General features: G+C 39.4%; 2 protein-coding genes across 12 annotated transcripts in view; one reads left to right on the forward strand and one right to left on the reverse strand.

Moving 5' to 3' along the window:
* Positions 1 to 43: 43 nt before the first annotated feature.
* Positions 44 to 17337, forward strand: Sec16 (Secretory 16). Of its 7 annotated transcripts, none has more exons than XM_070666667.1 (18): positions 44 to 326; positions 972 to 1024; positions 1104 to 4648; positions 4739 to 4824; positions 4923 to 5157; positions 5706 to 5809; positions 5890 to 6040; positions 6108 to 6246; positions 6323 to 6587; positions 6663 to 6832; positions 6922 to 7506; positions 7587 to 8027; positions 8597 to 8629; positions 10444 to 10689; positions 11026 to 11398; positions 11621 to 11730; positions 13119 to 13205; positions 13808 to 17337. In XM_070666667.1, the coding sequence occupies exons 2-18, from the start codon at positions 1019 to 1021 to the stop codon at positions 13886 to 13888; spliced, it is 6657 nt and encodes a 2218-aa protein (XP_070522768.1). In that variant the 5' UTR covers positions 44 to 326; positions 972 to 1018; the 3' UTR covers positions 13889 to 17337. The 7 variants fall into 7 exon arrangements, 6 of the variants coding, with proteins under 6 accessions (XP_070522768.1, XP_070522773.1, XP_070522772.1 ...); XM_070666670.1 differs by lacking the exon at positions 44 to 326 and adding an exon at positions 488 to 662; XM_070666668.1 differs by lacking the exon at positions 44 to 326 and adding an exon at positions 683 to 883.
* Positions 17338 to 19422: 2085 nt separating this feature from the next.
* Positions 19423 to 22631, reverse strand: part of Exd (PBX homeobox extradenticle) — a 45251-nt gene continuing 42042 nt past the window's right edge. For 2 of the 5 annotated variants that reach the window (XM_070666682.1, XM_070666683.1), the window contains exon 8: positions 19423 to 22334. In XM_070666682.1, coding sequence (XP_070522783.1) covers positions 22200 to 22334 — 135 coding nt within the window. In that variant the 3' untranslated portion in view covers positions 19423 to 22199. Of the gene's footprint in view, positions 22411 to 22631 lie in introns of all 5 variants that reach the window. The other 3 variants (XM_070666684.1, XM_070666687.1, XM_070666685.1) reach the window with 3 other exon arrangements.

Below are 22631 nucleotides of genomic sequence, written 5' to 3' on the forward strand. Positions count from 1 at the left end.
TTGACGTCCGTCGCGGTTCCGCTCGCGTGGAAAGTCGCTACCGGGGAGCGGGAGGGAGAAGAGAAAGGATCGTGACGTGCTCGGTCGACAGAACTGTTACTCCTATCTTTCTCGCTCTTTATCGCCCTCGCCGCTTACGTCGCAATGTCCGTGTACTCGTGAGATCGTGTCCGCGCGCGGCCATCGACGTCGACGACGAGGACCGAGGGGGACGACGTTCGCTCGCCGTGAAGAGGAATCCGCGGTGAAAGTGCTAGCCTAGCGACGGCCAATAATGCGCATTTCGGACACACGAAGACGGCAGCGCGAGCGACGATAGCTTTAAGGTAAGCCGAAGTTTTGCACATACTCTTCTCTCCCCCCTCGCGCGCGTCGTCGACTTCTCACAGCTGGTCACCTGGACCTCGCAATCCCGCCGCGTTTTCCAGACGGCCACCCTGCCACGTCTGCCGTTACATAACTGCGGGAAACCGCGCGCGGCTCCGCACCGTCGGCGTGGCGACTCCTCGGCCGACACGGAGCCTCCTCGTCACGGCCTTCCCGCTTGCTAAGAGGAAACGTTATCGCGCGCAATCACTTTCATGCCTACCTTGGGGTAGGAGAGAAAGGAGAGCGAGGACACACCGGGACCTTTGACGATCTTCCGGCGCCACGAAGACCTCGTAATTAACGACCCATTTGCAACTTATATTCGTGTACATTGCGGCTGTCATCGTCGCAATGACGAGACGTTTTTTTAAGTTCCACAAAGCGGAATTTCGCCGACTTTAAGGCGCCGTTCGGCACAGAATCTCGTTTTCTTTTGCCCGTTAGTATCGACGTGAAAAATTAATCTTTGTTTGCCATCTGTTTAAATATGACATATGCACGTCGACGAAATTATGTAAGAATGTTTAGTCCATTTTTTGCAATTACTTCGCGTTTTTTTAACGTTCTATTCAGGATTGTGTTTAGGTTTTTATTGTTTACAGATAAAAAAAAATTGCTGTGAATCGGGGTGTACTGTTCTGCAGGCAGCATGAATGTAAGTACATTAATCAGATCGCTGTATGTTATGAATTATAGAATGGAACGTATATTTTAAATATTAATTTTAATTTTAGAATCCTTATCGAGCTAGACCTACCAAATCTCGAGTAGATCATTCGGCTGCATATGGAATGCACAATCAGAACATGTGGATGCCCATGTCAAGGCCTCAGTCAGATGTTCCATTGAATGATACTACCCAGCAGTCTCTTACAAACCAATCAAAACATGTCAGTGATACATGGAAAGATCCCTGGGATTGGAATTTGGATCAACAGTCTGATTCTCAGCATCAGCAGCAACCACCATCGTTACCACCACCACCACAGCAGCAGCAACAACATGCACAACCATCATCGTTACCACCACCACAGCAGCAGCAGCATTACATACCTCCATATCAAAATCAAGGGCAGCTGATATCCGGTCCCGTACAAAATCATTATTACAAGAATGTGAATGGTAGCATGTCTGATGTACTTAATCAGAACTCCGTGTCGGGTAGAAATACTCCCAGATCAGAAACCGCACGTCAGACTGGACCAATGTACACGGATTCTTCTGTACCGTATTCGAATTACAATCAAAATCAGCAATATGCGTTGCCGCCACGACAGAATGCAAAATCCGGTTATGACCACGCTTCGTGGCCGAATGAACATCAGTCACAAAATGCAGCTTATACTCAGCAGAGACTTCCTCCTCAGCAAAAGGATCCATCACCGCCGATGCATCCGGCGCCAGTGCATTCACCACCGATGGCACCACATAATAATTATAACTGGAACCAGGATGACACAACGAATTTGTCGTTACAACGTAATTTACAGAATCACACTGACGTGGGAAATCAACGGCAGGATCAAAACATCCCACAGGAATTGCAGCAATCAATAGTTGACAATACGAGTAGTCAGTGCGCTCCATCATCGCAAATGTATAATGCGCCTGTCGACGTCAATAAGGAACATTCCATGAACTGGGCTGTCAGTGGGCAGCAAAGTACTAACGAAGCGAGTAATAAGTCTAATGTATCGAATCAGTGGCACAAACAAAATCACGATTTCCAACATCAATCGTCACATTTAGTACAAACGAGTAATGCAGATGACACATTTGCCTCTTGGCCTCAACCGGGCAATATTAGTGCCTCGCACGTTTGGAGACAGCCTAACGTGCAAAGCGAATCTACACATTCAATGCAATGGTCACAACTACCGAGTGCAGATAATTCGTTTACAGAGAACGTGCCACAGAATAATAATAGCACTAGATACGCAGCGAACGAGTGGCAACAAATGCACATGGCGTCATTTAATCTCGTTCCAACGTCTACAACTGTACCTACTACCATAGAAAATATTGTACATACGCCCAACAACAATGAACAGGAAAACGAAAAGTTAACAGTAGCTTCTGTCGCGAGTATCGTACCGCCTCACGAGTCAATCAATTATGCAAAATCGAGCGATGTTAAGTCACCGATCGGAGAACATCATAATTTAAACGTACCAAGTGACGACACGCCGAAGAGTGATTCTTCAAAAACCGTTCTTATTAGTGAGAAGGACGATCGTTCTTTTGCTCCTACAGAAGAATTAACTAGCAATTTTGGTCAACTTAATCTTGGAAGCAAGTTGGGAAAACATATGGATCCCTTAAATGAATTAGAAGTGCATTCGAGCTCCACAGAAGTGAAACTTCAACATCCTGCTGACTTTAATATCGTGAATGTCCGAGGTAATTCTGTTCCCGATAATATGCCTGTGTTGCCTTCGGATTATGTGCCAAGCGGAAAAGAAAATTCTCATTCTCTCGACAGTCAGCCAGTTGTTAGTCAAGAGCATCTAATACCGAGTACATATCAAGGTGCTGGTAAGATAACGGACAGTGTCTCGCAAAGCGGATACGATCAGTGGTACAATCAAAATACGTTGGACAATGCGTGGTATGCAAAAGATAACCCGTGTCCACCTTCTAAACAGTGGAACGCTCCCGAGCAGAACGTAGAGAATTACGAGAACATTCAACAAACGTCCGATTTTATAAATGTCGAGGTAGTTGCACCTACGGCGTTGAAAGAGCGCGATATCTACGGTTCGCGGGATTCCATAAATAAAGAAACATTAGACAACGATCCAAAGCCGAATGCGAATCCTAAAGACGCGACAAGCATCCGCGACTTTAGAGAAGAAGTTAACAACGTCGAGGTACTGTCGATGCAGCAACAGCAGCAGGCACGACTTCATCCACCTCTGGCGGAACAGATGCCGGATAATTATGAATTCGCTTCAAATGATAGAAATACATTTCTGGAGACTGGCGAGTTGACGGACTCGCATCAAGAACACGAATCAACGCCACCGAGCCAGGACGACGAAAACGATGAAGTGCCTAACGATATTCCCTTTTTGCGTGAAGTTCCAGGACAATCGAGCACTATAGATCCGAGGAGGAACGATCCTACAGGCCAGGAGCATAATATACAGACTGGGCAACGTCTGCCTGATCCTAGGAGAAACGATCCGTCGGGGCAAGAGCAAAGTGTGCAAGTCAGAAACGTATCCGACAGAGTAGAGCGCCGCGATGTTCTTCCAGGTCAAGAGAGAAATATTCCTCTGCTGTTACGAAGCGATTCGGATACGTTAGAGCGGAGAAACGATCCTTCGGGTAGAGAACGTTCTCTTCCGCCGCAGCAATCGAGAAATGATCCGTCGGGTGAAGAGAGGTATCAGGCTCAGTCGCAGATAATGTTAGAGCTTAGCGAGACCCGCGAAGTGCTCGGCAGAGGCAACGAAGCCGACGAAGTTGTGCAGCAAACGGACGCGGAACTCAGGCAGATACCAGGCGGAGCATCCTCCAGCGACATGACGCAGTTACCGGACGACAGAGCAACAGGTGGTAGAGTTGTTACTGGATCTCCTCCGGAGATTTCCCCGGCGGTGACCGCGATGCAGGATCAAGCGAATGAAACACGAAATAAACGCGAAGAAGCAGTAGGCGCGTCTCTGGAGAGCGAAAGTCAAGGCATTTCGTCAAATCGCCGGGATTCTTACGAGGACGAGGAAGACGAGGGGTCTCGCAACAGCCGGGACGAGAGCAGAGAGAGACGACGAGAAACCAGTCCCGATAGTCGCCGACGATACGAATACGAAATTCTACGGAAAAATGCACATTTCGATCGTGAACGTGAGTACGATGACAATTATTATTACGAACGGCGACTTATAGGCGTCAACGATCGTCAATATAATTCTCGTGACGATTTTGAGCGACGAGATGTTCCGTATCGAGACGACGAACGTAAGCATCATAGTCGCGACGACCTCGATCGACACGGTAGAGACGATATAGATAGGAGAGTCAGAGGAAAAGAAGATGTGGAGGAAAGAGATAGCAGGAGAAGATTAGATGATCGCAGGAGAGACAGAAATGACGATTCACGTCGCCGAGACAGAGATTCAAGAGATTACGACGCACGGTATTCTCGGGATCCAAGGGACAGAGAGTACCTGGATCGTGACAGAAGAAGGGACGATAGACGACCTCGAAGATACGATGATTACGATATTAGAGATCTATATAGAAGAGATTATTGCGACGATCCTTATGGAAGAAGGTATAATAATATTTAAATTCTTTACTGTTAAAAAATTTTATCTTAATTTTATCTTTATTATTTTATACATTAATTTATAAATTTTTTCAGTTCTAGGCCTTCAAGCAGATCTTCTTATAATGATAGAGACCGTGAATACTATATGCGTACAAGAGATCCTTATTATTCATATAATGGTACATGTTGCAAGACAAAATGCATATTATATATTACGAAAAATACAAAAAGCAATTTTTATGAAAGTTACTAAACACATATTTAATTATAAATACAGGATATAGTGGATATGAATATGATTATGCTCATTATGGCAAAAATTATTATGCATATCTTGAAAATCTACGTCGGACGAATCCTGCCGCCTACACTGAGTGGTATCACAAATATTATACCGGCCAACAACAACAACAACAACAGCAGCAGCAGCAGCAGCATATTGCAAGAGGAGCCGGTAATTATCCAGAGGATAGAGCCAGCGTTCATTCCGGCCGTAGTTCCTGTGACGATAGGTATGTTAAATTTTTATTTAAAGAATTTAAAAAGAATTAAGAAATTATTATTTCTTATCTTTATACGAATTTTATAACATTCATTGCATGTCAGATTTTTTCCAATCCCAAGTGCATGTTTTCTCTCACCCAACAAGGCATTTTATGTTCCACATTTCGGATATTCTGGATGGGCCGGAAATCTGCGGCAACGCAGTACGGCTTGTCGTTATTTTAATAGGTGAGACCGGGAGTTTGCTCAGCCGGTTTGAAATTTTTAAGTTTACGCCTTGCTAGTATTTTAAAACTATCACATCGCATAATTTGCTAAATATACATGTAGAATTTTTGTGACAATTTATGTGTATATTTTTACGATTAATTATAATTTACTTTAAATACACAGAAAAATACATTTATTTTATTATACTACACTCAGTGTAAAGTTGAAGTAGAACGTGCTTATTTTGTATATAATTATATGTGCATTTTAATTATGATAATATATATAGTTAATTTTTATGAATTTTTTAAAGGTCTTAAAAGATAGAATAATGCATTTATTTCAGAACTACTGGTGACAAACGAACTCTGGGTGATATGTCGCTATTAGAAGATTCAATAATTACTTCTCGAATGACACCGACTAAATTTTCGACGTCTCATGCATATGGTACAATCCACAATCAATTTTGTAATATATATGTATTATTAATATTTAATATTACTACATTTAATTAAAAATTTATTCAGGGGGCTTTTCCATTGGGTCTTTGATACACGTACAGCCGAGCTATCCAGCTGACGGCGAAAGAGCTAAAGTGGATATTTTCCGCGTAGACAATTTACTCTCACATGATCCTGTTACACGCGATTTACGATTATATCCTGGACCTTTAATAAAGTGAGTAAAATTGTATAAAAATTCAATATAATATAAAAATAATGTACATAATGATAACCTATTGCAGTGGCGTGACGCACAAGAAGACTATCATAGAATATTGCGAAAATAAAATTAAAAAAGCAATAGTGAATGAAGAATTGATAGATCGCGCTTCATATATCTTGCTATACGAGTTAATGATTATGCTTATTCAACAGAATGGAGTAAGTTTCTTTTTTTATTAAAAATACTTGTTTAAAAGATCTATTTAAACAAATTAATATTGTTTAATTCATTTAGAACGTTGTCGGCGTCGATATCGCTGGGTTGTTGCTGCGGAATAAAGATAATTATCCTTACGACGCGAATAAAATTAGATCTCAAGATGTAGAACGCAGAGAATCGCAAATATCGCAACGATCTGGAGCGACAGGCAGCGATGGAAGTACCCAAGATATTTCGACGCTATCTGACAAAGCTGAAACAAAGCAGCGTAAAACTGTTGAACAGATAACAGATGAATTCAGAGATACGTTACTGTACGGACGAGTTCAAGAAGCATTAGGTAGCTATTTTTCTAACATACCGTTTAATTGTGAATAATATTAGGTAATTATCTTTTTTTACTTATCTGTAATAGAATACGCGATGAACGAAGGGCTTTGGGGTCATGCTCTCTTTCTGGCTAGTAAATTGGATAAGCGTACACATGCTTCTGTAATGACTCGTTTTGCAAACAGTTTGCCACCGCATGATCCATTACAGACTTTGTATCAACTGCATTCTGGTCGTGTGCCTGCTATTGTTACGGTAAATATATATTTCTCTATTTTTAAAAAATTTATTTACATTTCTTTGCTACAGTATCTGTTAATTAATTTTTTTTTTATCTTTAACAGTGCGTTGCGGATCCACGTTGGGACGATTGGCGTCCTCACCTAGCTATGATTATTTCTAACACCTCAGCCAATCCAGAAATTAATCGTCGATCAATAACAACTCTTGGAGACACGTTATTCGCGAGAGGTGACATTCACGCCGCACATTTTTGTTATATTCTTGCCCAAATTGATTTTGGAGCTTACGGAATTAATGGAGTTAAACTCGTGTTGATCGGTGCTAATCATAATAAATCATATTCCGAGTTTTTCTCCATGGAAGCCGTTATGTTGACAGAGATTTATGAATATGCTCGTAACCTTAGCGATCCGACTTTCACATTAGTAGATCTTCAAACATTCAAGTTCGATCTAACTGTGAAAATGATAGACTGTGGATTAATTGAAAAAGCTTTATTGTACATCGAACAAATAGCAACCAATATTACGAATGACTCGTCGAAATACAAGAAGTCTTTTATTGAAGCAGTTTATGTATTGGGCGACCGAATCAAATATCATGATCCGGTCTATAAAGATGCAATTGAAGATGCTGCGAATGTAACGTGGCTCATTAAATTGGCGGAGATAGTTGGCAAATATCAGGTAGTTATATAATTACGAGATATATTTTTATTTATTTTTGTTGCGCTTTGATGCGGGTATTAAATAAAATTCTGTTGTAGAACGAACAGACTGCGGAAACATACGGTTCTTGTACCATGACAGAGAATCAGGAAAAGACTCATGAAATGAAACATCCGCAACAACAATCATCATTACCGTCGCAATCGTCACAGCAGCAATGGAATACTCTTCAACCTGATTACAATGACGGGCCTACATCGATGATGGAAGTTAATTCGAGCGAAATGCAATCAGATTGGCAACCATTATCTTTGCCCACGAATATTCAAGACACATACGATTCGAACGCGCAATATATGAGAAACGTGAACGAATCTGTTCAATATCAGCAGCCGCAGCAGCAGGATTATTGGAACCAGCAGCCGTATTATCAAAATAATTATGAAAGAAATGACAGTGCGCCGTCTAATTGGCAGCCCGCGCCAAACACTACCAACGATCAAGCTGAAGGAAATAACTTGCAAGACAAATGGAATGAGGTATATTAAAAAGTGGTTATATTAATTTATTATAGATTCTTTTAATATAAGTTAATCACGTTATTTTCCTCACAAGAATCTATATCTTTATACATAAAAACGAAGCGTTTTTTTCGCGATTCCGTGATCAACCATCACTTTCGTGCTCCCAAATCATCGTCATTATAAAACTGTTCGAACAAGTTTCAAAAATAATTTAATAATCTGAATATTTTTTTGTTTCGTAAAAATCTACATTTTTTTAAAAATTACGTGCAATAACATTGACAGCTTATCGTTTACACTCGCTTGGCAGGGAAGCCAGGCAAGAGAACAAATCGGCATCGCGGAAAAGCGGTAACAATATTTCGAGATAAAAGGCAACAATAAAATCGATTTTATTCTTAACACATTTTTTTTTTTTTTTTTAGATAGGAATTCTTACACTACTTTTCATTTCGCTTTATCATTTTATGAATATTGATTCTTCACAAAAATAGTTTCTTACTTTCATTCCTAATTTCATACATTATTTCGCAGCGTTACAATTAACATTTTTCACTTGTTTTTTGATTCTTGCTTACGAACAGACGGAAAGGGAAGATAAAACGCCTACACCTGAAGTAAGTAATTGCGGATTTATCTCGGATAATATTTTCGATCCTCAAAGATCGCTACATGCTACTGGTACTAATTTGTTACGCCGTCGCAATGTGTCTGTAAAATCAAACCCATGTACCGCTTCAACATTTGATGATAATTCTGTTAATGTACCTACGTTCTTTAATATATCCGGTAGCAATCTTGATGTTAAAATTCAGAACGCACGTAGAAGATATCCTAAATTGACCATGAGTTATCCGAAACTTTTACCAAGCAACAAAGTACACCCGAAAGACATTAAAAAACCGAATCGCGTTGAGCCAATATTTTTGAAACCACCATGTTCGCAATCACCGGTGTTTCTAAAATGTAAAATTAAAAATAATTCGTTCGAGAACAAAGAGGAAATAGCGTCGGGTAGGCCAAACGAGAGAAATCTATCCACGTCGTCGCAAACTACAGACTTAGATATCCAATTTAGTAAATTGGAACTGGAGTCTCTTTTAGCGCCAGATTTATCTTCCGAAACCAAAGAGAGCCATGCTATTTTCAATAGCGAAGCACAAACCTTGAAACAGTATTGTAATTTCGAGGAAAAGAAAGTTATGAGAGTGGCACCGCATATTCGCAGAAAAGATGTCATTTGCGACACGGTAGATGCGTGGTCGCATGATGGTAACGGGCAAAATATTACCGAATCGTCCAGATATAAGCCACTAGTTTTCGGTGGCACATATCCAATTGACTTACCTCTTAGATTTAGAAATAATAATCGTCTTATCGATGATGCTTCCGCTAAGGATGGTACATCTTTAACTTACGATATTGATATGCCCACAAAGTGTGACTAAAAAAATATGTAAGCGCGTATGATCCGTGGTCAAGTTTTCTGTATATTAAATGCAGAGATAACGTGCAACTATAGCTCAATGGTAGCAGATGTAACTTGATGTTTTTGGTATTCGTAATTCTGTATCAACAGAAAAAGTTTTTTAAATGTAGCAATATATAATTTTTTTTTTACATTTATATATTTTTTATTTAATATTTAATAGAATTACTGAAAGGAAAAAGTAAATGTTGGATTATTCAGTTATATTATCTTAAAAGTCCAATTTTTACACGTTATTACATGAAAAAATATTTAGATATTAACGAAGAGAAAAGCCATACACTGTGATCATACAGAAATGTAAAGAATCCTTCTTTCTGTCATGTTACTTACAGTATTGTGTAATTTTATAAAATTTTAATATTATTTTAAGCTGCTTAAATGTATATACAAGTATTGTTACTTGGCATTAAACATATAATAAAGTTTCGCCATAATACATTTCCTTGAACTTTTTCAGATTATAAATGTATATAAAGATATAGCTACATAGTTGTCGAAAGGAATGAAAAAAAGATTTTAAACTTAGGAATAATATATGATACTCATTAAAATAAAATAATTTAATTTTAGTTATTTAAATTGCCAATTTAATATTAATATGCGTCTTCTCTAAGTTTTAAATCTTTTTCTTTTTTACACATGTACTTTATCCGCATTCGTTTACTTTTTACTTTTTAATACGATTCTGATTTCAATGATTTTTTAAATCATATTTTCAATACACCATAGAGCGACATCATACCTAAAATGAACATAATGAGCAAAGTTTTTCATTTTTTACTGTAATACATTTGTGAGTATCGCATATTTTCTAAGTGTTTTAAACGTAGAGTGCGATCAAAACTATTAATATTATAGGTGAACTCGCATTGTTACAGTAAATAGTGATAAACTTTGCCGGAACAAGCTTGCGATGATCAATTGTATATTTTATTTCAGCTCATGCAGCCGACAATCTCTATGGGACCGTCAACGGGTAAGCAGTACGATCCATTAGAAGAACTGGACGCTCTTGAGCCACGATCTGCCGCTAAATCTGCAGCAGACACGAAGAAAACGACCGAGAAAACAGCCGAAAAGAAACCCGGTAACAGTGGTGGCTCCTGGCTCTTCGGTGATTTATTTAGTAAATTGTTACCCAAGCCGAAAAATCAAATGATATTGCCGGAAGATAGCAATCCAAAGGTAAGAATCTACCCTTGCGTTGTCTCCCTTTAATTTATTAAAAAATTACGACGGACGGTTTTATGTTTTATGTCGTTAAGGGCTTACGCGGATACGTTTGGTAATAAAATGCTACTTACGGTTGCAACATTGCTTATAAGATGGAAGATAAACAGGCCAGTATAATGCCAGGATTTGTTGAGCAATTATTAGCTAACTATCGACTAACAGATTGCTACTAATATTCTTCTAATTCGTTGGATAGATTTTTTTTTTTTTAACACACGAAATGATCGACGAAGAGACAATAATGGTGAAATTATGAAATCAACACTGTCATTTTTTTTTGTATTGCAGATTGTATGGGATCCAGTCACCAAGAAATGGATGGATAAAGATGAAGACGGCGACAGTAATACCGGGACATTACCACCACCGCCAAAAACGTCTGATATAAGTTTCCGCGCGCCGGCGATGGAACGCAGCCCTCAGACGTCTTTACCGAATGCTCAAAACGAGGATACACCAACGATGGATATTTCGAAATTGTCTACTAGTAGCAATATGTACAAGCAGCCAAAGGGTAGAAATATGCGTGCCAATTACGTAGACATAATGAATCCCGGCGGAAAAGGTAACGTCGCTGCAACATCTAATGCGATCACCCCTATAACGTCTCCACTCGTACCTATGGCTACCTCGTCCCCGCAGATCTTCATCCCTGCCTCAAGTAAGCTACCGAGTTTCTGAATTCTTATTTTTAATTAAATTAATCTATAACGTATAGTGAAATAGAATAAATAAAAATTAATTTACGGCTACGTATTTGTAATTTACTTAAAGTCAAAAATTTTAGTGGCTGTATAAAACGTGCAATCTGCCGTCTGTTTTCCGTTTTTTTATTCTATTTCCCACAATTTTGTTTATCGTTTTTTTATCTTTATTGTCACAGTTAATGATCCGAACGCTCCTGTGGATTTTCTAACTCCGACAGCAACACCAACAGCAGCAGCAGCAGCAGCAGCAGCAGCAGCAGCAGCAAACGTCACCGATAACACTCCAGTAAGTGCCACGCGACGAACATTCACGCAGTTTCACAAATATTAAATCATATATACATATATTACTAACAATAAGACAAAACCTATGGTACAATTTCACACATATGTGTCTCCTTAACTTTCATTACGCAATACATTCGTTGCCCCTTGCGTTGTGGCTGCAGTTTTCTAGTATGCAGCTTAGCCTTTGTTTCGGCGTGTTCTTTTTTGAACGGTAACTTTCATACAGACTTTTTCTGTATATTCCCTCCACAATTGTTGTAACGAACAGTACACTTTACATTCATTTCTCTAGTTTTGCATATCTGTTTTTCTCAAATGTGTCGTGATATCCTTGAATTGATCATACTTATTTTCACTCATCTTGACATATAGCAATTACGTATTTATTCAGATCGATCACGTAGAATTTTTCTCGCGAGATGTTTACATTTATTAATTAGACTGCTCCAGCACTGTGTCAGTCCTCCTCCCATTTTTTTTTTTTTTTTTAACTGATGAGAAAATCCCCCGAAACGATCAATGTTATTAATAGCATTAATTAAAATATACTTTCTATCGCTTACTTTATTATATTTAGTGACAGCGATACTTAATTTAGATCTCTCCACACTCCGCTACAGAATCTTTCTTTTTGTGTACCTCCGTTTAATCTTACCATACTTTTTATGTTCCTTTATGCAAGCAGTCGGGGAAGCAGAATGATGTAGCCAAATAATAATTATTGCTGATAGTAAGAACATTCATTTTATTAATTTTACATATAATTATTTGATGTTCCACGCACATGCTTTCTCCTTACCCACCGCTTTGTGGAAACGTACGTGTAACTTGTTTGGAAGGGAAACGCTTTATTACATTTCATAATTAAAGCTCGTTAATCTTATGTTAGCCACTCAGATAAATTTCATATCGCTCTGCATGTTTTCACATTATATTTATTAACATTAATTTAACGGTATAAAACAAAACTAAATTAACTGGCACCTTCTTTGTGTTCGTGAATGATAACTTGTGTGATGCAATATTCTTTAAAAAAAAAAAAAAAAAAATAAGTCATTAATCATTTGCACTCACATTATGACCAAAGCATGAAGTGTTTCTTTCTACTTTGCTGAAAAGTAATAAGTTATGCTATAGTACACGAAAACATGGATACCGTAATACCGATTTTCACGTTGCGTGATGCGAGAGAGAGCTTCGAGCTTTGTTAAACGAGTCCATTGAAATGTTATTTCGTTGAGCTATGTATGCGAGCATAAGTGCAACGTGTAGTCACACATATAAATTGGTATTACTTGTAAACATATAAGATAAAAACTAGCTTATCACAAGCGACGTGGCGAATATCTGTTAGTGAGACAACATTGTATTGTGTATGGCATATAGCTCTCTCGCTGGAGCTCAACCAGCTCGTTATCACGAGAGGTGCAGAGCTACACGATGAGGGATCCGCGGCTCCTTCAACGGAACAAGGTAATCCAATGGCATTAAATTCCTCCGCATATCCAAGGTGACCACTTTCCAAATTATTACTACGAAATATACTGTGGTACGGGAGATTACGCTAGTATAATCTTTTTTTCTCTGATCTAATAGTTTGCTCCTGTTTATGCCGAGCAAGAGTTCTAGTTCATAACTTTTAATGCTACTTCTACTACTAAAATTAGCTTATGCTTATCAATCATTTATCAGTCGCTACTTTCATGAAATCATTAATCGTAGAATCGTGGGAAAACTTGGTGAAGGATATTCGATATAGTCTTTGTAAAATAAGTTCACACGTCGATCAGTTTTATTGTTTTACTGATATATACAATTATTCCAATTTATATCTCATCTATGCATTGTAAATTACAAATGTCGCTTATTCTTTACGAGGGATAGAAGGATTAAATGTATGTTCCCTTACTGCTTACATATGAATAGTTAATATAAATAATTTCAGAATAAAAAGAAAATTATGCAAGCTTGAAAATTGGAAGCTTGCTTTCGTGTCAAGTATATTCTTGCAAAGGATATTAATTTTTATTAATTTTTACCAACTTTATGTACTTTAAATGAAGAATAATTTCTAGGGACCAATGATGTTCAACCCGAACGACATGAAGGATCGGTCGATGAAGAATATGCCACCTAGCAGATATCATCCACGATAATTTTTTTGCGACCGCTTATGAAAACAATTTGTTATTTCAATTAGATTAATTATGAAGTTATAATTGTATTTAATGTGTATATCTATTCCTGTATAGAGAATGTGACAATAGTACATTTTTTTTTAGATGATTATGCACGGTGCACACAGTCTCTTTCGAAAGGGTGCATATATTTAAGCAACGCAAGGTTACAGAAGATAATGCAATCTTCTTTTTAGATGCCTTCACGCCGTTTTTCACATATTTAGCGTTGTCTAGATGAATTTTATATTCAGGATTCTATTCGAGTTTGTTCGTTTGTTATAATTTATCGGATTAAATTATATATTATGTGAAAATATATTCAGAGCAAGATTTCTACGCGATATAGGAAACAGTTTTAGCGATGCAGTGAGTAATAATTAAATCTGAGCACATTTAAAGATTCGTTAACTAGAAATTTTCAATGTGCACTGTTTATTGAACAAAAAGTGTACTCTTTTTTTTTTTCCAATTTTTGCGGAGTGTTATTTCGTATGCAGTGTAACAAATTTATTTTGAAATTACGCACCGATTTCCGTTTTTACAAACGCGCGTTTCCATTAGATGATTACCTATACTTTTGCTCATCCATAGTTAATCATCGTGATGGAAATGCACGAGTGCATTCCTGTTTACTTATATTGATCTAGTTTGTAAGTGAATCGTCATCGGCACCCGGATTCGATGTCACGCGAAGTTTTGCGAGCGAATTTGAATTATGTGAGTGAGGTGTAAAGGTTGATATTTTTACTTGTAACCCGTAAGCGAAGAACTATCTAAGTTAAATAATCCCTCGCCTTCAAGAGCGTCTTGTAAATGTGCGACGATAGAGGGGAAGTTTGTAACCTTGATTATAGCTTAACTATATATATATCGCAGAATTTGTTACAACACGGCCTCGGTATGTGCTGTAATTCTAAGTCTGATTTTATATGTACGGTAAAGAAAAGAGCATCGCAGTGCCGATAAATACGAGATGTTAGGAATATGAAAATTTTATCATGGGACGGGTGGGAAAGGGGGAGCGAAATAGCGTATTGAGCGTATGGTAAGAACCTTGTTGTTAGACGTCGGACTTATATATTACGAGATAATATTGATACACCAATTATACGCAACTGCCATCAGTGTGTGAAACGCGTAACGGAGTTTGTATCGTGTTAGATTTGTAAGATACGCGTCCATCGGTGTCTGTCTACGCGAAGAATTTAAATTAGTTGCGAATATTAATAAGGGAATACGAAGATCCTAGCAAAGAATAGCAAAGAAATTTCAGTAGCTTCATTATACGGTGGGATTGTCTTTATCGAAAAATAAATGTCCTGGAATATATATATATATTTTTCGATAAAAAATTCCTCGTAAATGAAAGCTTACTTGGCTCAATCTATTGTTATTCTGTGTTCTATTCTATATGAATACCGTTATCATTCAAGTTTAGAGTCTTTCGTTGGAGATTATTGCCAGCTCAACTTCTTTTGCTAGTAAGCGTCTCGTAATGTTGTCGAGATTAAGGGATTTTCGAGAAATTGCTTTCAAATAGATTTTTGGCATATAATATGGCATTTTGCCATTGACCACAACTAGAAAGACCTGGGTTTAGAAATAAACTTTTTTGTAAATTATGACATTTAATACATTTTATATCTGTGACTACGAATTAGGTATATCTTAGATGCGTATATTATAATATAATATATTACAATATTGTATTATAATATGCATTACATGTTAATACTATTGCAATATACATATATATATTATATATGTATATGTGAGAACTCTAAGATTTGTATATATTCTAAATGTAGCTTTCGTAAACTATGTCCCATCGGAATTATTTATATAGAATTTGCGCTTATTTTTTAAATACCGAGACATGCATACCGCGTCGCGCCTTCACTAAAATATGTAAAGGGTTGCCAGGGCCTCTCTATTTGTGGTGAATGACGAGTTATGACGATCAACATCGTCTTTAGCTACTCAGGTCATCAATGATGATTTTTTTATTTGAAAAAAAAAAAATGTATTACAGTAGAATAATACCGTTTTTTAATCCTCGCGTGCAATCAAACTTGAATCGAAAATTTGAGTGGCTATATAGAACGTGCAATCTACCGTCTGTTTTCTGTTTCTTTATTACTTCTCACAATTGGTTTATCGTAAACTTCCTCGTAGCGAGATATCGCCAATATAAAATACTAACGCGGTCACCTGAGAGGAAGTTCGCGACAGCGACGTCATGGCGAAACGATAAGTGAGAAGAAAAGATGAGTTTAAGATTAGCGTTAAAGTTGAACAGAAGTATTAATCGAGATGTAATCTAATGTAATGTAATGTATGTATGTGCCGGTTCACGGAACGACGCGACTTCGTCATTGATGTAACATATTGCTATATACGATCACGCATTTTCGAATCTCGAGTTGATATAACATTTATGAGGAAACGAAAATTGCGGATTACATTGATAATAACAATAGAGATAATCTATACTGTATATTATTAATATTAGGATTCACTGTCACTATTACTATTGATATTATAATAAAGAATGATGCAAATTAGCGGAGTCTTCGTAGCAGCGATCACGTTGGTGACTGCCGAAATGCATCGTAAAGGAGAATGCGGAAGAGGGATAAATAATTGTAAAGTGCGTTAGGTATTTTTTTTTTTTTTGATCCTTTTATTAAGTTTATCATAATGCTTCGAATCGATACAATGATTTCTGTGGTATACTGTCGTCTTTCGGGCCACAACGTCGACGTTCGTCTCTCCTGCGCACGGACGTTTGTGCTCTGAGATCATCGTGCACGAAAATGCGTATACGAAATCGGCGGCGGGGTAGCCGCGCGGCGTGTAATTTCCGGCGTGTAATAGGCGAAGTGAGAAGGCGCGCTCGCGTTGTTGAAAACACGAAAGAAATCAATCCAAAAATATCGTCGTCTCTGTGGGCGCGACACCGGGGAAAAGGGGATCATCGGGCAAATTGGTCGAGTCGGGCAGACGGTTGGGACGGGGGTGGAGAAAGGAGGGTAGCACGGAGAGGGAGTGGTTGCTTTTTTAGCGACGACAGTTAACGCCGTGACACCGATGACATTTCGAGAGGCGAAAAAAAAAGAAAGGGAGAAAAAAACTTAAAAAAAAAACAGGAAAAGAAAGAAAAAGGAGGAAAAAAGATAGTTAAATGCAGTTTAACAATCAGCATTGTTATCAGCGTGTACGTCAAGTGTGTACGACCGATCGTCTCGTTACTTCTGCCTCCTCTTTTTTTTTTCTTTTTTTTTTCTCTTTTTCTCTCTCTCTTTCCGTTGTCGTGCGTAGACGGAAATCAGAGAGAGCGTTGGGGATGGCGGGCGAAGGAGAAACGGAGAGATCGGGGGTACCGGGAAGGGTAGAGGAGTAGGATAAGGGAGAGGAAGAGAAGAGCGCACGAAGGATATAAATATATAATAATATCTTATACCGCGCGTATTTTTTTTTTTTTTTTTTTTTTCCGTAAAGTACGCTAAACGTTATTTCTTTCTCGTCAATCTCTCTCTTTTGCGCACACACACGCTCTCTCTTGCTCTCTATTTCTCTCTTTCTCTCTCACACGTCGCGCCGGTTTTATCGATCTGTATTTCTTTTTTTTTCTTTTTTTTCCTTTTCTTCGTTTTGTTATCGTTTCATTTATTAAATGTTAGAGTAGAGCCTATAAAGGGACGCCCGGAGGCGCGCTCACAGCGAACCCCGGGCGCGCTTTTTTTTTTTTCTCGTATACTAGCTGTGCCGCAACGCACTTGTACTGGTCGCACGATCGGCGAAGGATTCAGCTAAAGATTGTAGCGGCCGTCGAGAAGACCGGGAGGAAACAGGCAAACGGACCCACTTGCCAATCGCGAACATCCTCAACATCGAAATCGCGATTCAGGAATTTTATGCTGTCTGTGTAGAAAAAAAGTCCAGCATCTGATCGAGTCGTGATTGAACTAGCATGATTAATTAGAAACAGATTTCGATTTATATCGAACATGATCAGTCTCTTATTAAAAAAAATATTTTTTTTTATCATTGTTTAGTTTATACTATTTATAATTTAATTAATAGACAGAAGACGATTGCAGGGAGAACAAAGGTGGGCCGACGAGAGAATGGAACGCTGAAAAAGACTTTGCGCTTCGACGGCCGATCTTTAGCCGAGCGATTCGCTCGCGACATATCATTTAACAACAGAGTTTAACCACCTAATCGCTCGGAGGATACTCGTAACTCCCCATCTTCGCCTCGGCTTTGTTTATACAATGTGAGAATGGGATATCCTTTTTTTCTTATTTTCTTCCTCGTTTTCTTCCTACGTGCTAGGCAATAAATGATCCGTCTGCGATTCATTACAATAAACGAAATCGACGGTAAGCGGAAAAGAAAGAAGGCAAAGTAAAAATTCGTGACCACCGACCAAGGTGTGAAAATGGAAAAAGAAAAAGAAAGAAAGTAGAAATAATTAAAAAAAAAAAAAGGCAGAAAAGAAAAGAAACATACATCTATCTCTCTGTCTTTCTATCTTTCTCGAGTCGACGATATAACTTTAATAACCCATAGATACTTATCATCATGACGTTACAATTACAGTTTGCGATTATCACATTGCGAGAACCGCCAATAATAATAGTAATAATAATAATATCAATGATAATAATAATGGCAATAATATAATAATTAAAAATAAACTAATTAATAACTAATAATAATAATCTTCGTCGTACTAATTACCATCGTCATTACAATGATTCATTTAGCCGTTATGGTTGCCTATATACTATCCTCTTTTACATATACTTCTATATATATAGCTACAATATATAATATTTTCGTGTTGAAAAATCGTATACATTAGTGTTGTGTCGCAGGACCATTGCTTCTGTCTCTCTCGCTCTTTCTTTCTTTCTCGTTCACTCTCGCATCTTTATTTTTTCTCAACGCATCTGCTATATATCATTCCGCGTTCCGCAATATATCTTTTTTTCTTTTTTTTCTTTTTTTTTTTTTCTTTTTGCTCCTGATGGATCGCAGATGAGAGGGATAAGAAGGTAAGGGAAGGAAAAAACACTGTCGTCGATGACTGGAAGCATTCGTGTCGGTTACAATAATAAGGAAGAGTCTCCAAAGTCGAAAGTCTGGAACACGTGCGCCGGAGAAAATCGCGGAATATCGCACCGCAGCGAATCGCAGACTCACCCTTTCTCTTTCTTTTTCTCTCTTTCTGAAGTTTATAGGGTCTTCCGCGGGTGTATTACCTTAGGAATGCGACTTTTTCGCTGCGTAAAAACCGTAGAAATAATCCTCGCGACGTACTCCGGCAAGTTGTTCCGTTCTGACGAGCCACGGAAGAGGGAGATCTCGACTTCGGCGAGCGAGGGTTGTTCTCGGACCTCGATTATTAATTTGATGCAAAATTTTCACGGGGATGAAAGAGAAGCGAAAAGAACGCGTCCGGTATGCGAGAGCAAGTGTCAAAATCGTTTTTCAAGTCCTTTTCTTTTTTTTTTTTTTTGTCTTAAGCTTTTGTCTTTCCCGTCGAGAACCTTGGACCAGACAGATCCGCGGGCGAGAAGCTACGTCCGCGAGTGGATAAAAGTTCTCTCGACCGATTTCTTTTTTTAGGCGGGAACACGAGTGCTTCCAGACACGAGCGCGTTACGTAATCTTAATAGCTTAATATCGATTTTTTTTTTTTTAAAGTTCGTATTACTCGCCGTTCAAAGGCGAGCCTCGGATCACAGATAGTGAGGTGATCGGATTGCGCGAGCGTTATCGCGATAACAAACGCGGGGGGTATCGTATTATTTTTTTTTTTCTTTTCTTTTTCGCTCATTCTCACATTCATGCATACACACGCGCGCGTTTTCGTTCTCTTTTTTTTTTGCTTGCCTTGTTCTCTCTCTCTCTCTCTTTTTTAAATTTTCTTAAGTATGTCAGTATGCGTTCTTCCTGCGTTTCTCCTAAGGATTTCAAGGCGACAGCTCCTGAAAGCACAAACAGCATCCGGCCGTGTACGCGCGCGAATTCACAGTGGCGTGAAAAAAGATCGTCCGAGAAGATTCGCAAGAGGAACTTAGGTCTCGTTCGCGTTGGTCGAAAACACCGAGCTGATGCAGACGTCCGCGGGAAAAACGGACCGTTCCAGTTCACCCAGGGAAAGACACCCGGGGGGTGTTCTCGGGGTTGTTCTCAGGCGACTGTACACGCGCGCGCGCTCACATTCCGGTCCACGAATATCTAATTTTTTTTTTTCTTTTTGTTTCGTTTTAAACGCAATCCTCGTGTGTCCTCTGCTCGGTTTGTTACAAAAGATCTCTTTTCCCGCCGCACGCGGAGTAGCGTGCGAGTTACATAGATACGAAAGTAGAGAATGTATATTATATATAATATATATAATTTTTTTTTATACACATGTATATATATATATACGTATACACAATATATGTACCTACGTACGTACGGCCAACTAAGGGTAGACAGGCGCAATCACGTGTCAGGTCGAATCCGATCGATCGGCTGCGCTTTCAAGATCGCCGCCGATTTCGGACTCGACGTGTGTACATGTGTGTATGTGTGTATGTATGATGTGTGTCCATGTGTGTCATGGGCAACGAATCGATAAAGACGATGAAAACACAGTCGAAGAGAAACGAATTTTAATGTGAACCTCGTGCTGAATACGTAGCGCAATTACAGGGGAAAAAAAAAAAAATTAAAATAAAATAAGGAAGGAGAAGGAAATGGCTCGAAAAGTTTCTCGCTCGCGGAAATAATCGTGCGCATCGATTTTGTAACGCGATAGCGATATCAATGTATCGTGCTGAACGTCCCAGCGCCGATGGAATAAACTCTGGGAATTTTAGAATTTTTTACATCAGAGTCCAAATTGTTGTGTGATAATGGAAAGTTAATCAAAGTATAATACATTTAAAACTGTTTGCTAGTTCACGTTTAAAATGATTCTTGTTGGTTTTTACTAATTCTTTTTTTTTTTTTCCAGAACTCGACCGGGGCAAACGGTCTCCTCAGCGAGCTCGAACCTTTCGATGTACGCAACATGCCAGGACCGCCTTATAAAGCTGAACTTGGAAAGTAAGGGATGAGGGAATTTCGATCGTGAATCAACGTAGGAGACATTCGCTAGCATTACATAAGATTAACATGTCAGGAACGATAACAAGACATTAACATAAAGTCGCATGGGAAGTTAAATGTTGATGTGTGCTGTGAACGGCGTTTCCAAAGGACAGGCTACGCTAAAGACATTTTCACATACTTATTAAAAAAAAAAAATAAAAAAATAAAAAAAACAAATAATAATAAAATAAAATAAAATTTGAGTGAGCTTGTTGAAAAGACGTAAAACTACGAGAACTGAAGTCATTGTTGGCGCAGACAGTCTACGCTTTGCTCGAGAATAAAATGATAACGAGTATCACTTGCTTCGTAAAGGCCTTGGAAACGCCGTGTTCGTGTTAATTTTGTGGAGTGACTGGTCCGTGTACGCTCTCTCCCTAGCCAGACGCGTGTACGTCGACCTATTGTCTTCAGAAAAACGAACTTCCGCCGTAAGGAGAGCACACTGACCTACGCCTTCGTTGCTCGCGGTAAATTTTTTTTTTTTAATTTCTTTTCCATATCCGTTGACTTCGCTCGGTCGCTCTGCGCTCGAGAGCGCCGCTCACGAGAAACCGCTCGATAAGGCCCAAGACCGGCTAATAACAAGGATACGTGAACGGAGACGCGTTTAATCGTCCCGCGGCCGACGGCCCTCTTCGATCCGAGCGAGGTACACGCTCGCGTATACATTTGTTGATAACAGACAACAGCCAGACGACTTAATCGCTCCGTCTTCCGAGTTCCGGGCTTGCCACCTGCCTTCTGCGACGGCCTCGGACGGTCCACGCGTGTATCCGCACGTATCCTTCTTCCTTCTGATACAGAATCAAAACGAGAGGAGAGATCGCCCGAGGATCGGAAACGAACGCTATTATTAGGAACACCAGCGGGACGACCGTGTGTAGTGTGCTTCGTATACGTTTTTCCCAATGTGCCGTGTCGTGTCGATGAGATTGCGATGCTGTGTGTGATCTCCGGTAGTGTGGGTCGGGTTGAGTTGAGTCGATCTGGTCAATTTCGCACGCTCGCTCGCTCGCTCGTTTGCTCCTCTCAGCGCGTATCTTTCGCACAATCTTTCTCGCGTAGCAGGTCGCGCGCGCGTCCGCCTCCGTGGCGATGGGCGAGAGGAAAAGTAAACGAGGGGTGGTCTTTAGACGCGCGGCCGCTTTTCGTTTTCCCGGTCGGAATCAGAGTCCGCTGAATCGTGGAGAGGCGGAAATTCGGGCACCGCCTCGCGCTGTTGCATCCATCCCGTCGCGCCTGGCCCCCCAGCCAATGCCTTGCCCTGCGTCATGTTTTTTTTCGATTGTTTGTTTTTTGTTTTTTTTTGCAATTGATTTTTAGCCCTCTGTCTTAATCCCCTGCAGGATGGCGACAAAATAGCGTGTCATTGGTCAACTAAGCCTTGCCTCGACACCCGAATAAACGATCTTGCTTCGCTTTAGCGCGCTTACGGCTCTCAATCAGGAGAACGTTCGGTTCACCCTCTGCCGGGTACGCCGAACCTTCCCTCGAGCACGACGCATCGGCTGCACGGGAACGAGAGACGGATATATATATATTTACCCACCCCCTGCACTTG

Source organism: Cardiocondyla obscurior, linkage group LG15, assembly GCF_019399895.1.
Source record: "Cardiocondyla obscurior isolate alpha-2009 linkage group LG15, Cobs3.1, whole genome shotgun sequence".
NCBI lineage: Eukaryota > Metazoa > Arthropoda > Insecta > Hymenoptera > Formicidae > Cardiocondyla > Cardiocondyla obscurior.

Excerpts from the sequence above, each read along its gene's own strand:
- Sec16 (XM_070666667.1), top strand. Across the intron at positions 4,649-4,738 it reads GACGATCCTTATGGAAGAAG|TTCTAGGCCTTCAAGCAGAT; the intron begins GTATAATAATAT and ends AAATTTTTTCAG. Across the intron at positions 10,690-11,025 it reads CGGAAGATAGCAATCCAAAG|ATTGTATGGGATCCAGTCAC; the intron begins GTAAGAATCTAC and ends TTTGTATTGCAG.